At 38.2% G+C, this 14,545-nt stretch overlaps 1 protein-coding gene across 2 annotated transcripts in view; it reads right to left on the bottom strand.

Moving 5' to 3' along the window:
• LOC129368387 (oligophrenin-1-like) overlaps positions 1–14,545 on the bottom strand; it is a 41,253-nt gene that overhangs the window by 16,708 nt on the left and 10,000 nt on the right. For both annotated transcript variants that reach the window (XM_055043308.1, XM_055043309.1), the window contains exons 9-14: positions 13,647–13,747; positions 13,416–13,507; positions 12,322–12,400; positions 5,807–5,840; positions 5,608–5,670; positions 4,365–4,439 (exon numbers count right to left, since the gene is read on the bottom strand). In XM_055043308.1, the coding sequence (XP_054899283.1) occupies positions 4,365–4,439; positions 5,608–5,670; positions 5,807–5,840; positions 12,322–12,400; positions 13,416–13,507; positions 13,647–13,747 (444 nt within the window). The remainder of the gene's footprint in view (positions 1–4,364; positions 4,440–5,607; positions 5,671–5,806; positions 5,841–12,321; positions 12,401–13,415; positions 13,508–13,646; positions 13,748–14,545) is intronic.

Raw genomic sequence — 14,545 nt, 5'->3', positions numbered from 1 at the left:
GGTCCATGAACCAGGTGCCACAGCTTATGAGGTCTGTAAGCATTTCTACTAACTGCTCACTTGCTCTTGCACACTTAGGTATTTATTACAAAATGACTGCAAAACAAAACATGATTTCATCCCCTTTTCTTTTTTCTTTAAGCACTTCTAAAAAATTCCCCCTCCTAGTCCCCCTGTTCAATCTGCAAATAATTTCCATCAACTAAAATAGACGTATTTAGTATCTTGGATATGATTTGGAAATACAGAATAATGAGCTGTACAATTCAACTGAGTAAACCCTGGGATTTTCTTTTCTTGTTTTTCAGAAGGGGTGATTCCCATTATTTGGATTTTGCATGAAAGCGTACAAAGCCGAATCCTACCCTACAAATACCCATGTGTCGCAGATCTTTTTTTTAAATCTTGTAATTATTCTTTCAAAAATAATGTTGCTCTACTTGAAGCCTCTTGACCTCTGCCCTCCAGTAAAGGAGCACTGATCCAGCAGCTGCTCTGTGAAGCACACTCAGATCAGCCAGGTTTTCTTTATATTTCCCTCATTATAACTTAAAACACTGTAAGCCAGGAATTATTATTGAGAGTGTTTATAGCATCATTTGACGCTCCTTTGAATCCAACACCTCTTGATCACCAGTTACTTACTCAAGCCAAGATGAATGGCTTGTTAAGAGACGGAGAAATGTGCTCATTCACGTGGCAAAGCGGCACGCATGCTTTCTGCTACTGTATCTTTGCGGCTTCGCTCTCTTTGCCAGGAAATGTATCAAATGTAGCATGTTTGCTCAGTTGACAATGTGCAGCAGTCGCCGAGTTGGTAATTTAGCAACGTCTTACCACCATAAGAATTGTTTTTCGCTTAAACTAAAACTAAACGAGGGTAAAAATATGTTTACGTACACTTAAATAAAGAACAGATGTCAATCAATCAATGCTGCACTGGTTCAATTTAAGCACTAAAATGCCAACATTAATACTGTGTCATCAATTTTTTTGCAGTTATTTTTCCGGGACAGAGGAGTTGTTATAAGTCACTTTCAGCTTTTGTAACCTACTGCAAATGTATTTTATAGAAATGCTAAGTGACAGAAAAACACAAAGTAGGGCACAAAGGACAAAAGGGTGCATATGTCTTCACAAATTTCTACATATAAATATCTGAAATTCATTTGTCTTGTATTCAGGTCACCACTTTTCAGAACCACCTTTTTGCTTCATTTGTCCTTCCATCAAATTTGACCGTGTTCCCCACTTCGGCTGAGGAAAAAAAGGATCTCCACAGCATGATGCTGCCACTGCTATGTTTCAAGGTGGTTATGATGTGTTTAGGGTGATATAGAGTTCCTGCAGAGTTACCGTGGGGCTAACGGCTCATTCTTTAATTGTTGCTCTAATTATCCGGCTTGTCAGTTTTGGTGGACGCCAGCCTTTGTGTTAAGCCCGGGCTCACATCGTGGGATTTGAAAAATCATACGGGACTTAAACATCTCCCACTGTGTGACCTCGATGTGACAATAATTCCTGTCACACCACATGAGGATGCGAGACTGCACAACTTGTTGCCGTGAACCCGGGGTCACCAACTCCAATCCTCGAGAAACAATATCCTACAACTTTCAGATGCACCATTTAACCAACTCACCTGAATCAAATGGCCAAATTTCCTCATCAACATTCCTTCAGTCCAATAATAAATGGACTGCAAATTGTGGATATTAGTGTTCTTACTATTAGAGTAGAAAAAAAGGAGAGAAGGGAGCAGCGTGGCTGCACAAAAGAGGACTGCAATGAGAATTGGGTTGAGGCAGAGGTCACATTGCACTATTTGCCAATAATATAATAGACCCTGCTTGAGATCTGTCACAGTTCGCCTTTTGTCAGGGGAGTGCTAAATTGCATCTGTCGTACTGAATGACCAAGGTCACCACCAGAAATTTTCTCTCACAATGAAAAGTTTTTTGCGTATGGCGGCCAATAATCGCGCAGCGTGAACCCAGCTTTAGTAGGTTTCCGAGTGGTAAAATGTAAAGTATTCAAAGATGTTGTTTTATAACCACAACCATGTCTTAGTGTTCTTCCCAAATTCATCTCAGAACTGTCCCATAAACATAATTAAAAACACAGAATAAACAGCTGCTAAATTTAGTCAGAAATGAATTGTAATATTAAAAAAAGTTTCTATGCTCCACTAATCTGGAACAAACTTACAGAAAACTGAGAAACTGCCAAAACACTGAGTTCCTTTAACTCAAGGCTAAAACAGTGGAACATTGATTTTTGATTATTTGATGTATATTTCCTTGAAGATTTTGATGATGGTATTTGACTAAATGTAAAGTTTATTGCCGTTTCATAATTGGTTACTGTATTATGTCTTTATGGTGTAAAGCACTTTGAACTGCCTTGTTGCTGAAATGTGCAATAAAAATAAACTTGACTTAAATACAAAAGGTTGTTTCAAATGATGATTTCATTTATTAAAGGAAAAAAAAGTTATCCAAACCAACCTGGCCCTGTGGGAAAAGTAATTGCCCCCATTCTTAAACCATGAATCAACCTTGATTCAACTACATTTTTAGTTTTGAAAAGCTTGGCTCAACTTCACAGGCCAAACACAAGTTTGATTATCACCTCACCTGCAGATATAATAAATAATTGTCGGAGAACCTTTCTGATGCCTGAAAGTTCTCAAAAAGCAACAAATCATCCAAAAACAGTAGAAAAACAAAGTGATTAATGTCTGTCAGTCTGGAAATGGTTACAAAGCTCAAGACTTTGGGTTGCCAGCAAACCAAACCAAGAGCCATAATCAACATCTGGAGAAAACGTGTAGCAATGGTGAACCTTCCCAGGAGAGACCGGTTAACCAAAATTACTACAAGATCTTATCAAAAAAAAAATTTGGGGGGAGTAGTCTAGTCAAAGTCTGGACTTAAATCAGATTCAAACATCGTAGTATGACCATAAACATGTCAAACATGAGTCGTCTTTATCAATGGTAGAAACTCATTGCCAGTTTTAGAACGCTTTTGATGTCAGTTATTATTAGTCTTTAGGTTTAGGAGGCACTGCTCTTTTTTCCCCTCAATAAATGAAGGCATCACTTGAAAACAGCTTCTAATCTAAAGTTATCTCTATTCAAATATTAACAATCTACAACATTTAGGTGTGACAAAGAAGCAAAAACAAGAAATTGATCGATGCGCTGCTCTACAACAAGTTGATGTTTAAAAATGAATGAGACCTGAACCAACAAAGCCACAAAAAGACAGCTACAAAGTCGGCCTTCTACCCCCTGAAGAACATTTCAAAGTTTAGAGGATTCAAACCTCTGCAAAATCTAGAGAAACTCATCCATGCATTGATCTTTAGTCACATTGATCACAAGTCTGCCTAAAAAAAAAAAAAAAAAAAAAAAAAATCAATCTAATGCAGCTGATCCAGAACGCTGCTGTCCGCGTTCTCACTGAAAGCTGGACGTTAGAGCACATAACACCAGTTTTAAAGTCCCTACACTGGCTCTCTCTGGTTCAGAGAATAAACTTTAAAATCCTCTTGCTCGTCTATAAATACAGCATCACAATACATTAAAGATCTTCTGCTGTTGTATCAACCTTCCACACCTCTCAGGTCTTCTGGTTCTGGTCTGCTCTGCATCCCGAGAACCAGAACCAAACATGAAGAATCAGCAATCAGCTTCTATGCACTACAAATCTGGAACACACTTCCAGAAACCTGCCAAACAGCTGAAACACTGAGCTTCTTTGAATCTAGATTAAAACCCTCCTTGCTTGGTAGCTTTTCAAACATTAATTAACAGTCTGATGTTAACATTAATTAACAGTCTGATGTGTGATGATGGCAAAATGTAATGTTTCAATAGTTGACTGTGTGTTCTTTGCATTTACCGGTACGTGCTTTGTTGCTGAAAGGAGCTATATAAACAAAATTTGATTGATTGATTGATTGATTGATTAAGAGCCTGCAGTCAACTATTTGGCACTCATAGCTTCTCAGCTTAAGTGTTAAAAATATAACAGGAGGCCATTCGTTAGGTTTTGCATTGGGTTCCACATATTTTTGTTTGACTAGAAATATTTCCAAACAGCCAAACTTGCTTTCTGTAAGCAAGAGAAAGGTGTGAAAGCCTGGTTTCAGACAGCTGAAAAGCAAAGTGCAGCATCGCGTTTGGGAGTGGCAGAGCTGGTCCACACACCTGGCGCCATCTCTGGCATCTCATTACCTGGACCTTCTACACACGTGGCAGAAAAAGTTTCCGATCCTCTTAAGTGTTACAGGAGGTTAATGTGCTTAAAAAAGCAGATGGACAGATGGCGCTCACGTTCACAGACTTGTGTTCTTACCAAAGAAGGCGTTCAGGAGCTTCTGCACTTGGATGTTGCTGCCAACTGTCCTGTACACTCCTTCTTGTGCGGCGGCTGGACAGAGGAGAGGGGAGGATACAAAAAAAAAAGAAAAAAAATCAAAATTGAGGGAGTACAATCTGGGCAGATGCTGTAGAGTGGAAATGTACCACATGCTTTCTTTAATGCCTGACATGAGACAGAATGAAAATGTTCTTTTCTGGATTTAACTCCTGCCTGAAACTACTCATAGACAAGTTACATCTGTAATCCTGTTTCCTTAAATCAATCCTTGGTGTTGCTGCAAAGATGCAATTAAAAAATACTTGCTCAGTGTTTTTTTGTTTTGCTAGTGCTTCTAGCACCAATTGAAGACACCCTCCAACGAAACAGTGAGAGACGTCAAAGGGTAAAGTCCAAACACATTCTTCATTTAATCATTTGAGACTTTCCCGACTCAGTTTTGCTTAATTTGAAGTTCTGGTTCTAGAATTTAAAATACAAAATGTGCTTGGAGAATTTATGCCAAATTCATAAGGGGGGAGGAAAGGAAGTAAAAGGGGAGGAAGAAAAAATTGAAGAAAGGAAGCAAAGAAGGAAGGAAAAGTAAAAAAAACAGGATAGACTAAACAAAAGGTGTAAGGATACAAGGACTAAATGGAGGAAGGACATTGTGAAGGTAGAAGGTAAAGAAAGGACGACATGAGACAGAAAAGATAGAAGGACACTCTGGGAAAAAGGGATTAAGGACAAAAGGAACATTATAAGAAAGGAAGGAAGGACAGACCAGAGAGAACCAACTAAAGAAGGACATGAGGAAGAGCCGAGGCAGAAAGTAAAGACCGAATAGCTGCATAATGAAGGACACAACAAAGGAACGAAGAAAAGAAAGAGAAATAAAGACAGAAAGAGGGAATGATACAAGGTATCAAGGACATTTAGACAGCGGGACAGGGAGTAAAGTATTTTGATACACTATTATTTTCTTTTTTCATTCTGATCCAGATCCGGAAAACTCTGTAATAAAATTTGAGACTTTTCCAGACTGCGTAGGAAGCCTGGATGTGCCGAGTGAAGAGCTTTCCAACCTGAAGCAGGTTTCATATGAGCCTTTTAACAGCGCTGTGATGAGCGATAGCTCCCCTTCACAGCAACCCCAAGGAGTGATGCCAACAGACGACTCAACTACGCCCCCACCAGGCGAGTAAGAAACCAACAAGAATACGGACAGCAAACAACTTACCTTTAGTTTCAATGTAGTTGAAGCACTTTCGCACAAACTTGAATCCGGTTTCGTTTAGTTCCACTGTGGGAAAGCAAACAACAATAAAAAAAGAAAAAAAAAAAGAAAAATACCCCACCACAGAAATGAGACTTTTTCACAGAAGAACTGAATATTTTATCACAACTTCAGGATCAGTGGATAGTGATGACTGACTTACTTTCTGCCTGCTTGTGAATGGGGGAGTGATAAATCTGAAATGAAAATAGCAAATGTAAAAAGAAATCGAAGACTGTGGAGCATGTGGAAAAATCCACCACTGTGATTAATGACTGCATCCATTTTTTAAGCGAAAGAGGAGGAAAAAAAGAAAAAAAAACTTATGGTTCAAGGCAACAAATCCATGGGATCCAGCTTCCTATGCACAGCGACAGACCTTCGGGATGAATTACGAGGTGATGAGCGCCATTTTCTGGTTTCAGTTAACGGTTTTATAGCATAGAACGACAACGAGGAGCAGAAAAAGAACGATGCATTCAATCTTTGGGTAAATTTGGCTCCGGTATTGCAGGTACAGCTGCCAGGAAGTCAGACTTACAACTTCTGACCGTGAGACCAGACCTTATCAAACGTGCTGGTCTTTATATCAATGCTTCAATCTGATTCTCTTCCTGAAATAGCGCGCTACTCCTCCTCCTCGTGGCTCTGACAGCCGTCAGAGGTCAGGGCTAAGTACAGAGCAGCGGGAGATGCTGGGAGAGTCTTGTTCAATGACCGCGAAGCAGCAGGTAGTAGTTGGGGAAAAAATATGGCAGTCACACCCGACAATTGATTCAGAGGCTGCCGACTCATGGCGTGCTGTGTTATGGTATTCCCACAGAGTTACATTCTGCATCAGGACTAACAAATCTAACATATGGGAAGAAAAAAAAACAATAATAATGGGGATGCCAGAGTGAATAATTACTAAGAGTTAAAAGCGAAACTCCATTTTCCAGCATTTTGAATGATTGATTTCCTTTCTGTGCCGAACAAGAAAATTGCCAACATATCCAGTCGCTTAAGAGACTCTGGAGAAGTACATGCAGGGATTTCTTTCCCCTTGACTGCCAAACACTTAAAAAAAAGTTTTTTAATGGGGAATAACTTTTTATTTTGGGATGTGAGATCAGGCATGTCAATGTCTTGGCCGTGAAATGCACAAAATGTTGCCAAAACATTCATCGAAACTGTAATGCATCAGTCTAGTGGTCAAGTGTGATTTATGGGTGTTTTTACACTCGCAGCAGAAGAGAAACGAGGGCCAGTTTGGGTTTACCAGAGACGTCTGGAAATAGGAGACATCAAGTTATCTGCAGCTACACGCATTCATTATTAGACTAATTTTTGGAGAGAGGAATAGAGAAATTAGTCAAAGAGAAAAGTGATATGTTCAGGGTTTTTTTGCATGTTTCTGAAAAAAAAAGAAAAGGAAAATCCAGATCATTAAATGAATTCCAAATCTATGAACACATTAACAAGCAAGAACACTAGTCTGTTGTTTTTTTGTTTTTTTTTTTATAAAAATCAGATATCATGTACATATGCCATGATGCATTCAGAGTCTTGCAAAAGTTTTAATTAACTTTTTCACTTTGTGTTATATTCCGTCAAACTTCAAAGAATTAGTTTGGGATTTATGTGATGAGCAAAATGAAAAAGTACCACAAAATTGTGAAGTTAGAGAAAACTTTTAGTTTTTAGATTAAATGTACAGGGTTTTCTCCTGAAAACTTGCTAAACTCAGTGGTAGGGATCAATAATCCAGCAGCTCACTTTTTGATTTGCTACTAACTTAAAAAATGTTTAAAGTGGACAGAAAGTTTTAAAATGTGACTATATAAATATGTGTTATTGGAAGGCATTATTAATATCTAAACACCAACAATAAAGTCCTACAAAAGCAAAACATAAAAAATACAATTAAAATAAATGTTAATATTTTGCACTTAAGTTGTTTCGTCCTGATTAAAGTGTCCAAAAATATTTTATCCTTTGTCACTTTATTTGCTGAAGTTGTTAGCGTTGAGGCCTGTAAGGACAGGATTTAATGTATTAATATATTGTAAATCCTGTTATATACATTATGATTAAATTACATTATGTATTTCTGAAGGCAAATTGTTGCAACTCTTTCTTTTAGTAGGACAGAATACAAACTAATACCATGCTTTTCAGATTTTTGTCCATGAACATTTTTGAAAACCACAACATATTCTTCATCCAGTTCACAAGTATGTTACTTTGTATTGATCTCTCATGTAAATCCAAATAAAAATCAGTGTTAAGTACTGAAAAAAATATATAAAACTTAATGCTTTACTAAGCTCTAAACAGGAAAAATTAGCAATTTATTTTAGTTTCATTAAAAATTACCTCTACTAAAGAATCTGCAGTTTCAGATATTAAATAACAATGGAAATCCATATCAGTGTTAACCTCTATTCGTCTAAAAAATACTGAAATCTGGCTCTAGATGAAAACTGTACTTTTAGATTCCTCACTGTGGGGCAAAAAGGTATTCAGTCAGGTATTGATTGTGCAAACTTCTCCTACTTAATGAGAGGTCAGTAATTTTCACCACATGTTCACTTCAACTATGAGATCCAAAAATTAAGGGAATACAATTTTTAAAAAAGAAATAAAAGAAAGCATTGTAGTATTTTTAAAGAATTTATTTTTAAATTATGGTGGAAAATAAGTACTAGGTCAACAAACACAAACAATACTTTGCAACATAACCTTTGTTGGCAATGATAGAGGTCAAACATTTTCTGTAAGCCTTCACCAGAGTTGCACACTATGATGTTTGCATTTTGGCCCATTCCGCCATATGGATCTCCTTTAGAGCAGTGATGCTTTGTGCCTGTTGATGGCAAACTTTCAACTCCTTACAAACATTTTCTATTGAGGTCTAGAAGCTGGGAAAGACCAATAAGTGGCACCAGTTGGATTACCCAGTGCTTTTTAATGGAGCCACTCCGTCGTCCCACTGGTGCGTTTGGGATCATTGTCATGCTGGAAGACAATGCCATGTTCCATTTTCAATGCTCTCACTAACGGATGAGGTTTTGGCTTGAAATCTCACGATGCACTGTCCCATTCATCGTTCATTCACAACATTCTTCCCAGTCTGGTGCAGATCTACAATTTTCTTCCTGGTGGCTCTTTGGTCTTGACTGAGTTTGGAGTCTGACTGTATGAGGTTGTGGACAGGTGTCTTTTATACAGGTGCCATTGATACAGGTAATAGGTGAAGGATAGAAGAGCTTCTTAAAGAAGAAGTGACAGATCTGTGCATGTTTGTGAGTGACCCAATACTTATCTTCCATCATAATTTACAAATACATTCTTTAAAAATCCAAAAATGTGATTTTCTGGATTTTTTTGTGTCCCGTTTTGTCTGTTATAATTAAAGTATAACTATGATGAAAATTACTGACCTCGCATCTTTCTAAGCAGGAGAACTTTTCCAATCAGTGGCTGACTAAATACCTTTTTTTGCCCAACTGTATTTTGTCTCTCATTCAGAATATTGTAATGTGAAAGACAATTCTGGAGACGATTATTTACGTCCAACTGAAAGCGTTTTTGAAGAAAATTGTATTCTGAGAGTCTTCAGTCAGGTTTTAAATCCCATCGCAGCTCAGTTTTTGCTTTGTTGAGCATCTGAAATTAAATCCTTCTGGGTACAGATTCATGTGGTCCTGGCTCTCCAAAATTCAACCCCTCTTTCAAGGCAATATCTGAATATTGTATTTACGACACTGTGTAGATATTTGTAATCAAAACGAGAGCCAATTTTAGCTCTCAGCTGTGGTTTTATGCTAACCTAAATAATTTTAGATCATCCTGCATTCCACTATCATGTGGAGCCCCACAGAGTTCAATTCTTGGACTTCTACTTTTTTTTTCCTTAGCTGATCTTAGAAGGCATAAAATTACTTCTCATTGCTTTCCAAAAGATACAAAGATTTACGCGCTCCTGAAACAAATAGATAACTTCTCTATGCCGACCGGTGCCACTTATTGGTCTTTCCCAGTGAGTATGGGCTCTGTGGTACACTATGAAACACCAACTGTCTAATTTAGGTTTTAAAATGGACAATGATTTCAAGCTGAGTGGTCAGAAAAGTGCAGGGGTGTGATCAATCTTTTTCAGCTGAGGCACCTGGCCAAAATAAAACCAATGTCAAAACATGACTTTGAAAGAGAAACCCATGCTTTAATTACAACTCGACTGGATTACTGGAATGATTTGTTTGTTGGTGTTAAGCTGCCCTCCTTGGCATTCCTTCAGTGGGCACAAAATGCTACCACAAAGATTTAGACTGGAACACGGAGGAGTTCCCGTTTTATTTTGATTACACAGGCTGCCCGCTACTTTAGACTTCATTTAAAAAGTTTTTGTTGGGAAATATTTGAATGGTCTTACCCCTCAACACCAATCTGGACTACTGCCCTCGCACTCCCTTTCTCGGTCGCACAGATCAGCTGACCAGATTTTGCAGAACGTAGTTTGAAAGTGGTGAAGCACCAGGGCTTTTGCTTTTTGAAGTTCACAAATTTTTAAGAGCCTCTTCATTTTAAAATCTGTTGTGAAAATCAATGTTTTTGGTTAAGCTTTTAACCCCAAATAAGAAGTCATTGGTATTCTGATTTTATTGTTTTATATGACTCATGCATTGCGTATTCCTACCAAGACCACTAGTTGCATTTTATTCTGTTTTGCTCATGTTTTTGTTCCTCCTCTTTTGCATTTTCATGTTTTGTCCTTAGGTCAGTGTTTGCCGTTTTTAAAAGTGCCTAATGAACAAAGTCGGCTTGGCGTGCAGTGAATTTAACCGTGAGAGTAAACTGCAAGAGTAGGCTTTAAAAAATATGATGACTGTGATGGGGAAGTGGCACAGGAAAGGGCACTAAAATGTGTGACACGTGTCATTTTCACATCCTTTATTTGTCTTTGTCAACCACAAGCAAATAATAGACTGAATTGGTAAGACGCGGCATTCATCAAGAGGCACAAAACGAAAGAAAATCCTCTGCAGCAAGTAGGATCTTTTTTTCCTTTCCCCAAGATGCAGAACAGATGTACTTTCTACAGAATTTGCTCCATCAACACCAAACCCTATTTGGTTTAAAGTCATTTGAGACTGCAGCCAACCAACCTGTACACAAATACCTTGTTGTGCGCTGAAAGCATCATGTTACCTCAGATGTATCTTGTACAGAACCTGGTGCCTCATAAATGCCAGTTAAGCAGTTAAATGCCAGTTAAAGTTAAGCTGCCAGTCGTCATGCTGTTTTACGCCTACACAAATAATTGAACATCATTTAAACAGGATTTTTCTCAGCTGGTTGTTTTTTAGCTCCAGATTTTTTTTTTTTTTTTTTTTTTGGGGGGGGGGCCTTTTTCTTTTTTTAGGTAAACCACATTTAATTAGCTGCATTTTAAACATCCTCAAAAAGAATCAGCGCTACTAAAAGCTTTTTCAAAATTGAGTTTTGGTTACAGATCTGCTACCTCCAAACTGAATGATGTCACATTGTTGTTGGGCTTTTATTGATCAAGTTGCTTCATGGATTTATTATCACACAACTATCAACATCAGTGGATTGAAAAACAAGAATTTTGGAAAAAAATGTTTGTATGCATTGTGAATTTTCTCCTCAAATTATCCATACACGTCTAAATACTAACATGCAACTCCATTAATATTTAATTTGATGTCCCTTTGAGATTTTCGCCTCAAACATGTGCTTTTAGAATTAGCAGAATTCACTGAAACTGGTTTGTTTCCCAGGACAGACTTGGCTTTTAAAAGTAGTGCATAAATTCTTAGTAGGGTTGATTTCGGGGTTTTGGAAAGACCATTGCAAAAACCTAAAATAACGATTTTGAAACCATTTTTTATGTTTGTTTGGGAACATTTTCATACTGGAACACACCACATTGTATCCAAGTTTCAATCATCTGAGCCAAACTGTAATCTTAAGAAAAAAGGCAATTAGTTGGGATGTTTAGGATCAACTTAGGAGCCACAAATGCTCAAGCCAGCTGACGATAAATTCCTGCTTCAAAATCAACAACTTTATGCTCGACTGATCTTTACATCTGCCCACATGGACAGGCCCAACTCCTCCTGGGACAAAGTTGTCTGGTCAGAACTGACAAACATTAAGCTATTTGACTTCAAAGGAGGTAAAGCTGAGCAAATGTATTAAATCACAATTGTCATCACAATTTCAGAGGTCTATGTGGACACAATATTTAGCAGGATTTTATATTTTATGTTCAATGCATGCAAATTCTGCATACCAGTATCAAACGGTCCGTTGGATGGACTTTCATTGCCTTCAAAGACCACAACTGCATATTTTTAGTGGTAAATATGTTAAACCTCACCAAAAGCTGTGGGGAAATTTCAAAAGGGGGAAAGAGTGAAAAGAATGATTTTAAAAAAAGAGTGTAATTATGATCTATTTGCATTTAAAAGCTGCAAAAAGCATGTGGTCCAATTAACACCAACTCAAATATTAATCAGGGTTTGTATTTGAACCTGTGTGCATTCTTGTGAGCATGTGTAGCGCTGAGAAAAAGTTATAACAAATTTAACTTTAAAAATTACTGGCAAGAAAAGGCATTTTTCATCAGAGTCGAAGAAGGCCAATTCTAAATGATCAACACAAACTCACAGGCTCTTTCCCATCCATGGCCTCCATCCACAACTTCCTGTGCCCCTCCGAAAGGGCCTGGAAAGTGACGGGTGCGTTTCTGTGGAAACAGTAACAAGAGCCATTAGGAAGGCAAAGGTTGCAGTTTAATTATTCAGCTGAAACGATGCACTCTTCAACAGCAGCCAGTTTGATTAAATTCACACATCAAACTCATATCTTTAAAGCCAAGTGGAGTAGATGGAAAAAGGAAAAACTGATAAGAACACCCCGGGAGGGAGCGTCTTTGATGTATCCGACTACATCCTGGAAGCTAAACAAGATAAAAGTAAGTAAGCATAAAGTAATAATAATAAAAAAATAAAAAAAAAACATTGCAGCAATCATCGTCGTGCAGAAAACGCCGTCGAGTGCCAGATTTTGCAGCTCACGGGGATGTGAATCAATTGTTAACAAAGACAACTGTGCAGTGAGATGAAAGCTTCCGCTGGCAAGCTGAAACCCTTTAATAAATTTAAGTTGCAATCAACTTTCAGAGTGAAATAAATGTCAAATCTTTTATACATGGGAAATGTTAGGTATCAAATAACTGAAATTTCTAATCTGGATTGAATATGGATTTTATTTGGTCCATTTCTATTAAGTTGAATGTCTGCTTTAACTCCAGGAGCATTTCATTACACAGCACTGCCACCTTGAGTTTACCAAACAGCCAACTACCAGATATGTTCAACTCAGTCACTCTCAATGCAGAATTCAAGCTCAATAAAACCCCTCCAAACAGCACAGATGACATTCGAGTATTTCCACCCATTTCAAGACCAGAAAGGCCAGCAAGGTGACAGGGAAGCTCGTAGTTCAAGCAGTTATTAAAATGCATTTTGTTCCAAATGGTGTGCTTTTATATAAATATGAGCTTGTTGTGTTCCTTCCCCCTGCAATCAGAGAGTTTGCCATCTGTTTCCAGCGCCAGCTCATTGCTCAGGGATTGTTTGGGCTACGGTCCATTTAGCCTTCACACTCTGTCCTTGTAAGCCACCTGTTCACCTCGCCGCCTCAACCTGTTTATCCCACAAGGCTCTCGCGTTGCCTCGTCAGGTTGTGTTTGCGCTAACCTCTCCACGGTTTCCACGTCAAAGCAGAAGCGCTTGTCTATGGATTCGGTCTTGCGGCGGATGCAGGATTTCAGGGTGAGTATCGTTGGGGCCTGCATGGCAAATTAAAAAAAAAAAAAAAGAGAAAGTTGAGAGAAGTGGTCTGCGATGGGAGTCAGCACAGTAGGGTAAGTTGTTTGAAGAATGTAAGTGGCGACAAAAGCCCCACGTTTTGATTGGTGGTAAAAGTACCTGTTTTGTTGCAGGCTTCTGTTCACAGGACACCATCATCAGCATTCTCCCATCCTTGTGATATTTGCAAAAATATTTGACCCATGAAGCACCCAAAGCCCCTGGTGTGATTAAAAAAAAAAAAAAAAAGACACAAGAGACTCTAAAATATGTGATTTCACATTTTGTTGTGTTACAATTACAAACTGTCTTGGTAGTAGATTAACCCATTAACAGTGAAAGAACAGCAACACATTTAAAGTTAGCAACAAATATTCCCTTTCCCATTTCCCCTGAATAAATATTTTGTGCAACTATGTTTGACTGCAATTATAGTTGCATGTTTTTTGGAACATGCCTCTTACAGACTGAAATGCTCTATCTTGGTCTTTTTACATTAAAAGTCCAGTTTGGGTAGATTTAAAGGGACAGCACTACATGTTTTCCAGCCTCATAGTATAGTTTCAAAACACAATCAAACAACTATGTTACCTTCAGTTGTCATAAAATTGCTGTATATATCAAACACAACTTAAAAGACATTTGAATTAGTAATCCGAAGCCTTGAAATTGGGGCCTCTGTCTCTTTAAGAAACTAAGTCTCTTCCTGACTCTCCGCCTTCACAAAATCCTCATAACACTGCTCCACTATTAACCCCTTAATCTTTTCACCAACTTTGCGTTGAGAAGTAGGTTGTGTAGTGAAACAGATGCACAGTTCCAGATGCTAATTGGTGTTGGCTAGTCTAAAGGAGCTGAGTGAGGGAGTCTCGGAGAGCTGCTCTGTAATGAGGAGCTGCAGAGGAGTCCGCATGGGGGACACTGTCCCTCCAGGTGTTTTGCACCGCTGAGTGGTTGCCACGGAAGATTAAAGGATTTCTTAAACGTACAAAAAAAAAAGTCAAAACAAAATTTCAGGT

The sequence above is a fragment of the Poeciliopsis prolifica genome, unplaced genomic scaffold, assembly GCF_027474105.1.
Source record: "Poeciliopsis prolifica strain line A6 unplaced genomic scaffold, Auburn_PproV2 SCAFFOLD019, whole genome shotgun sequence".
NCBI lineage: Eukaryota > Metazoa > Chordata > Actinopteri > Cyprinodontiformes > Poeciliidae > Poeciliopsis > Poeciliopsis prolifica.
Note: the sequence above shows the minus strand (reverse complement) of the source record. Positions and strands in the feature narration are given on the sequence as shown.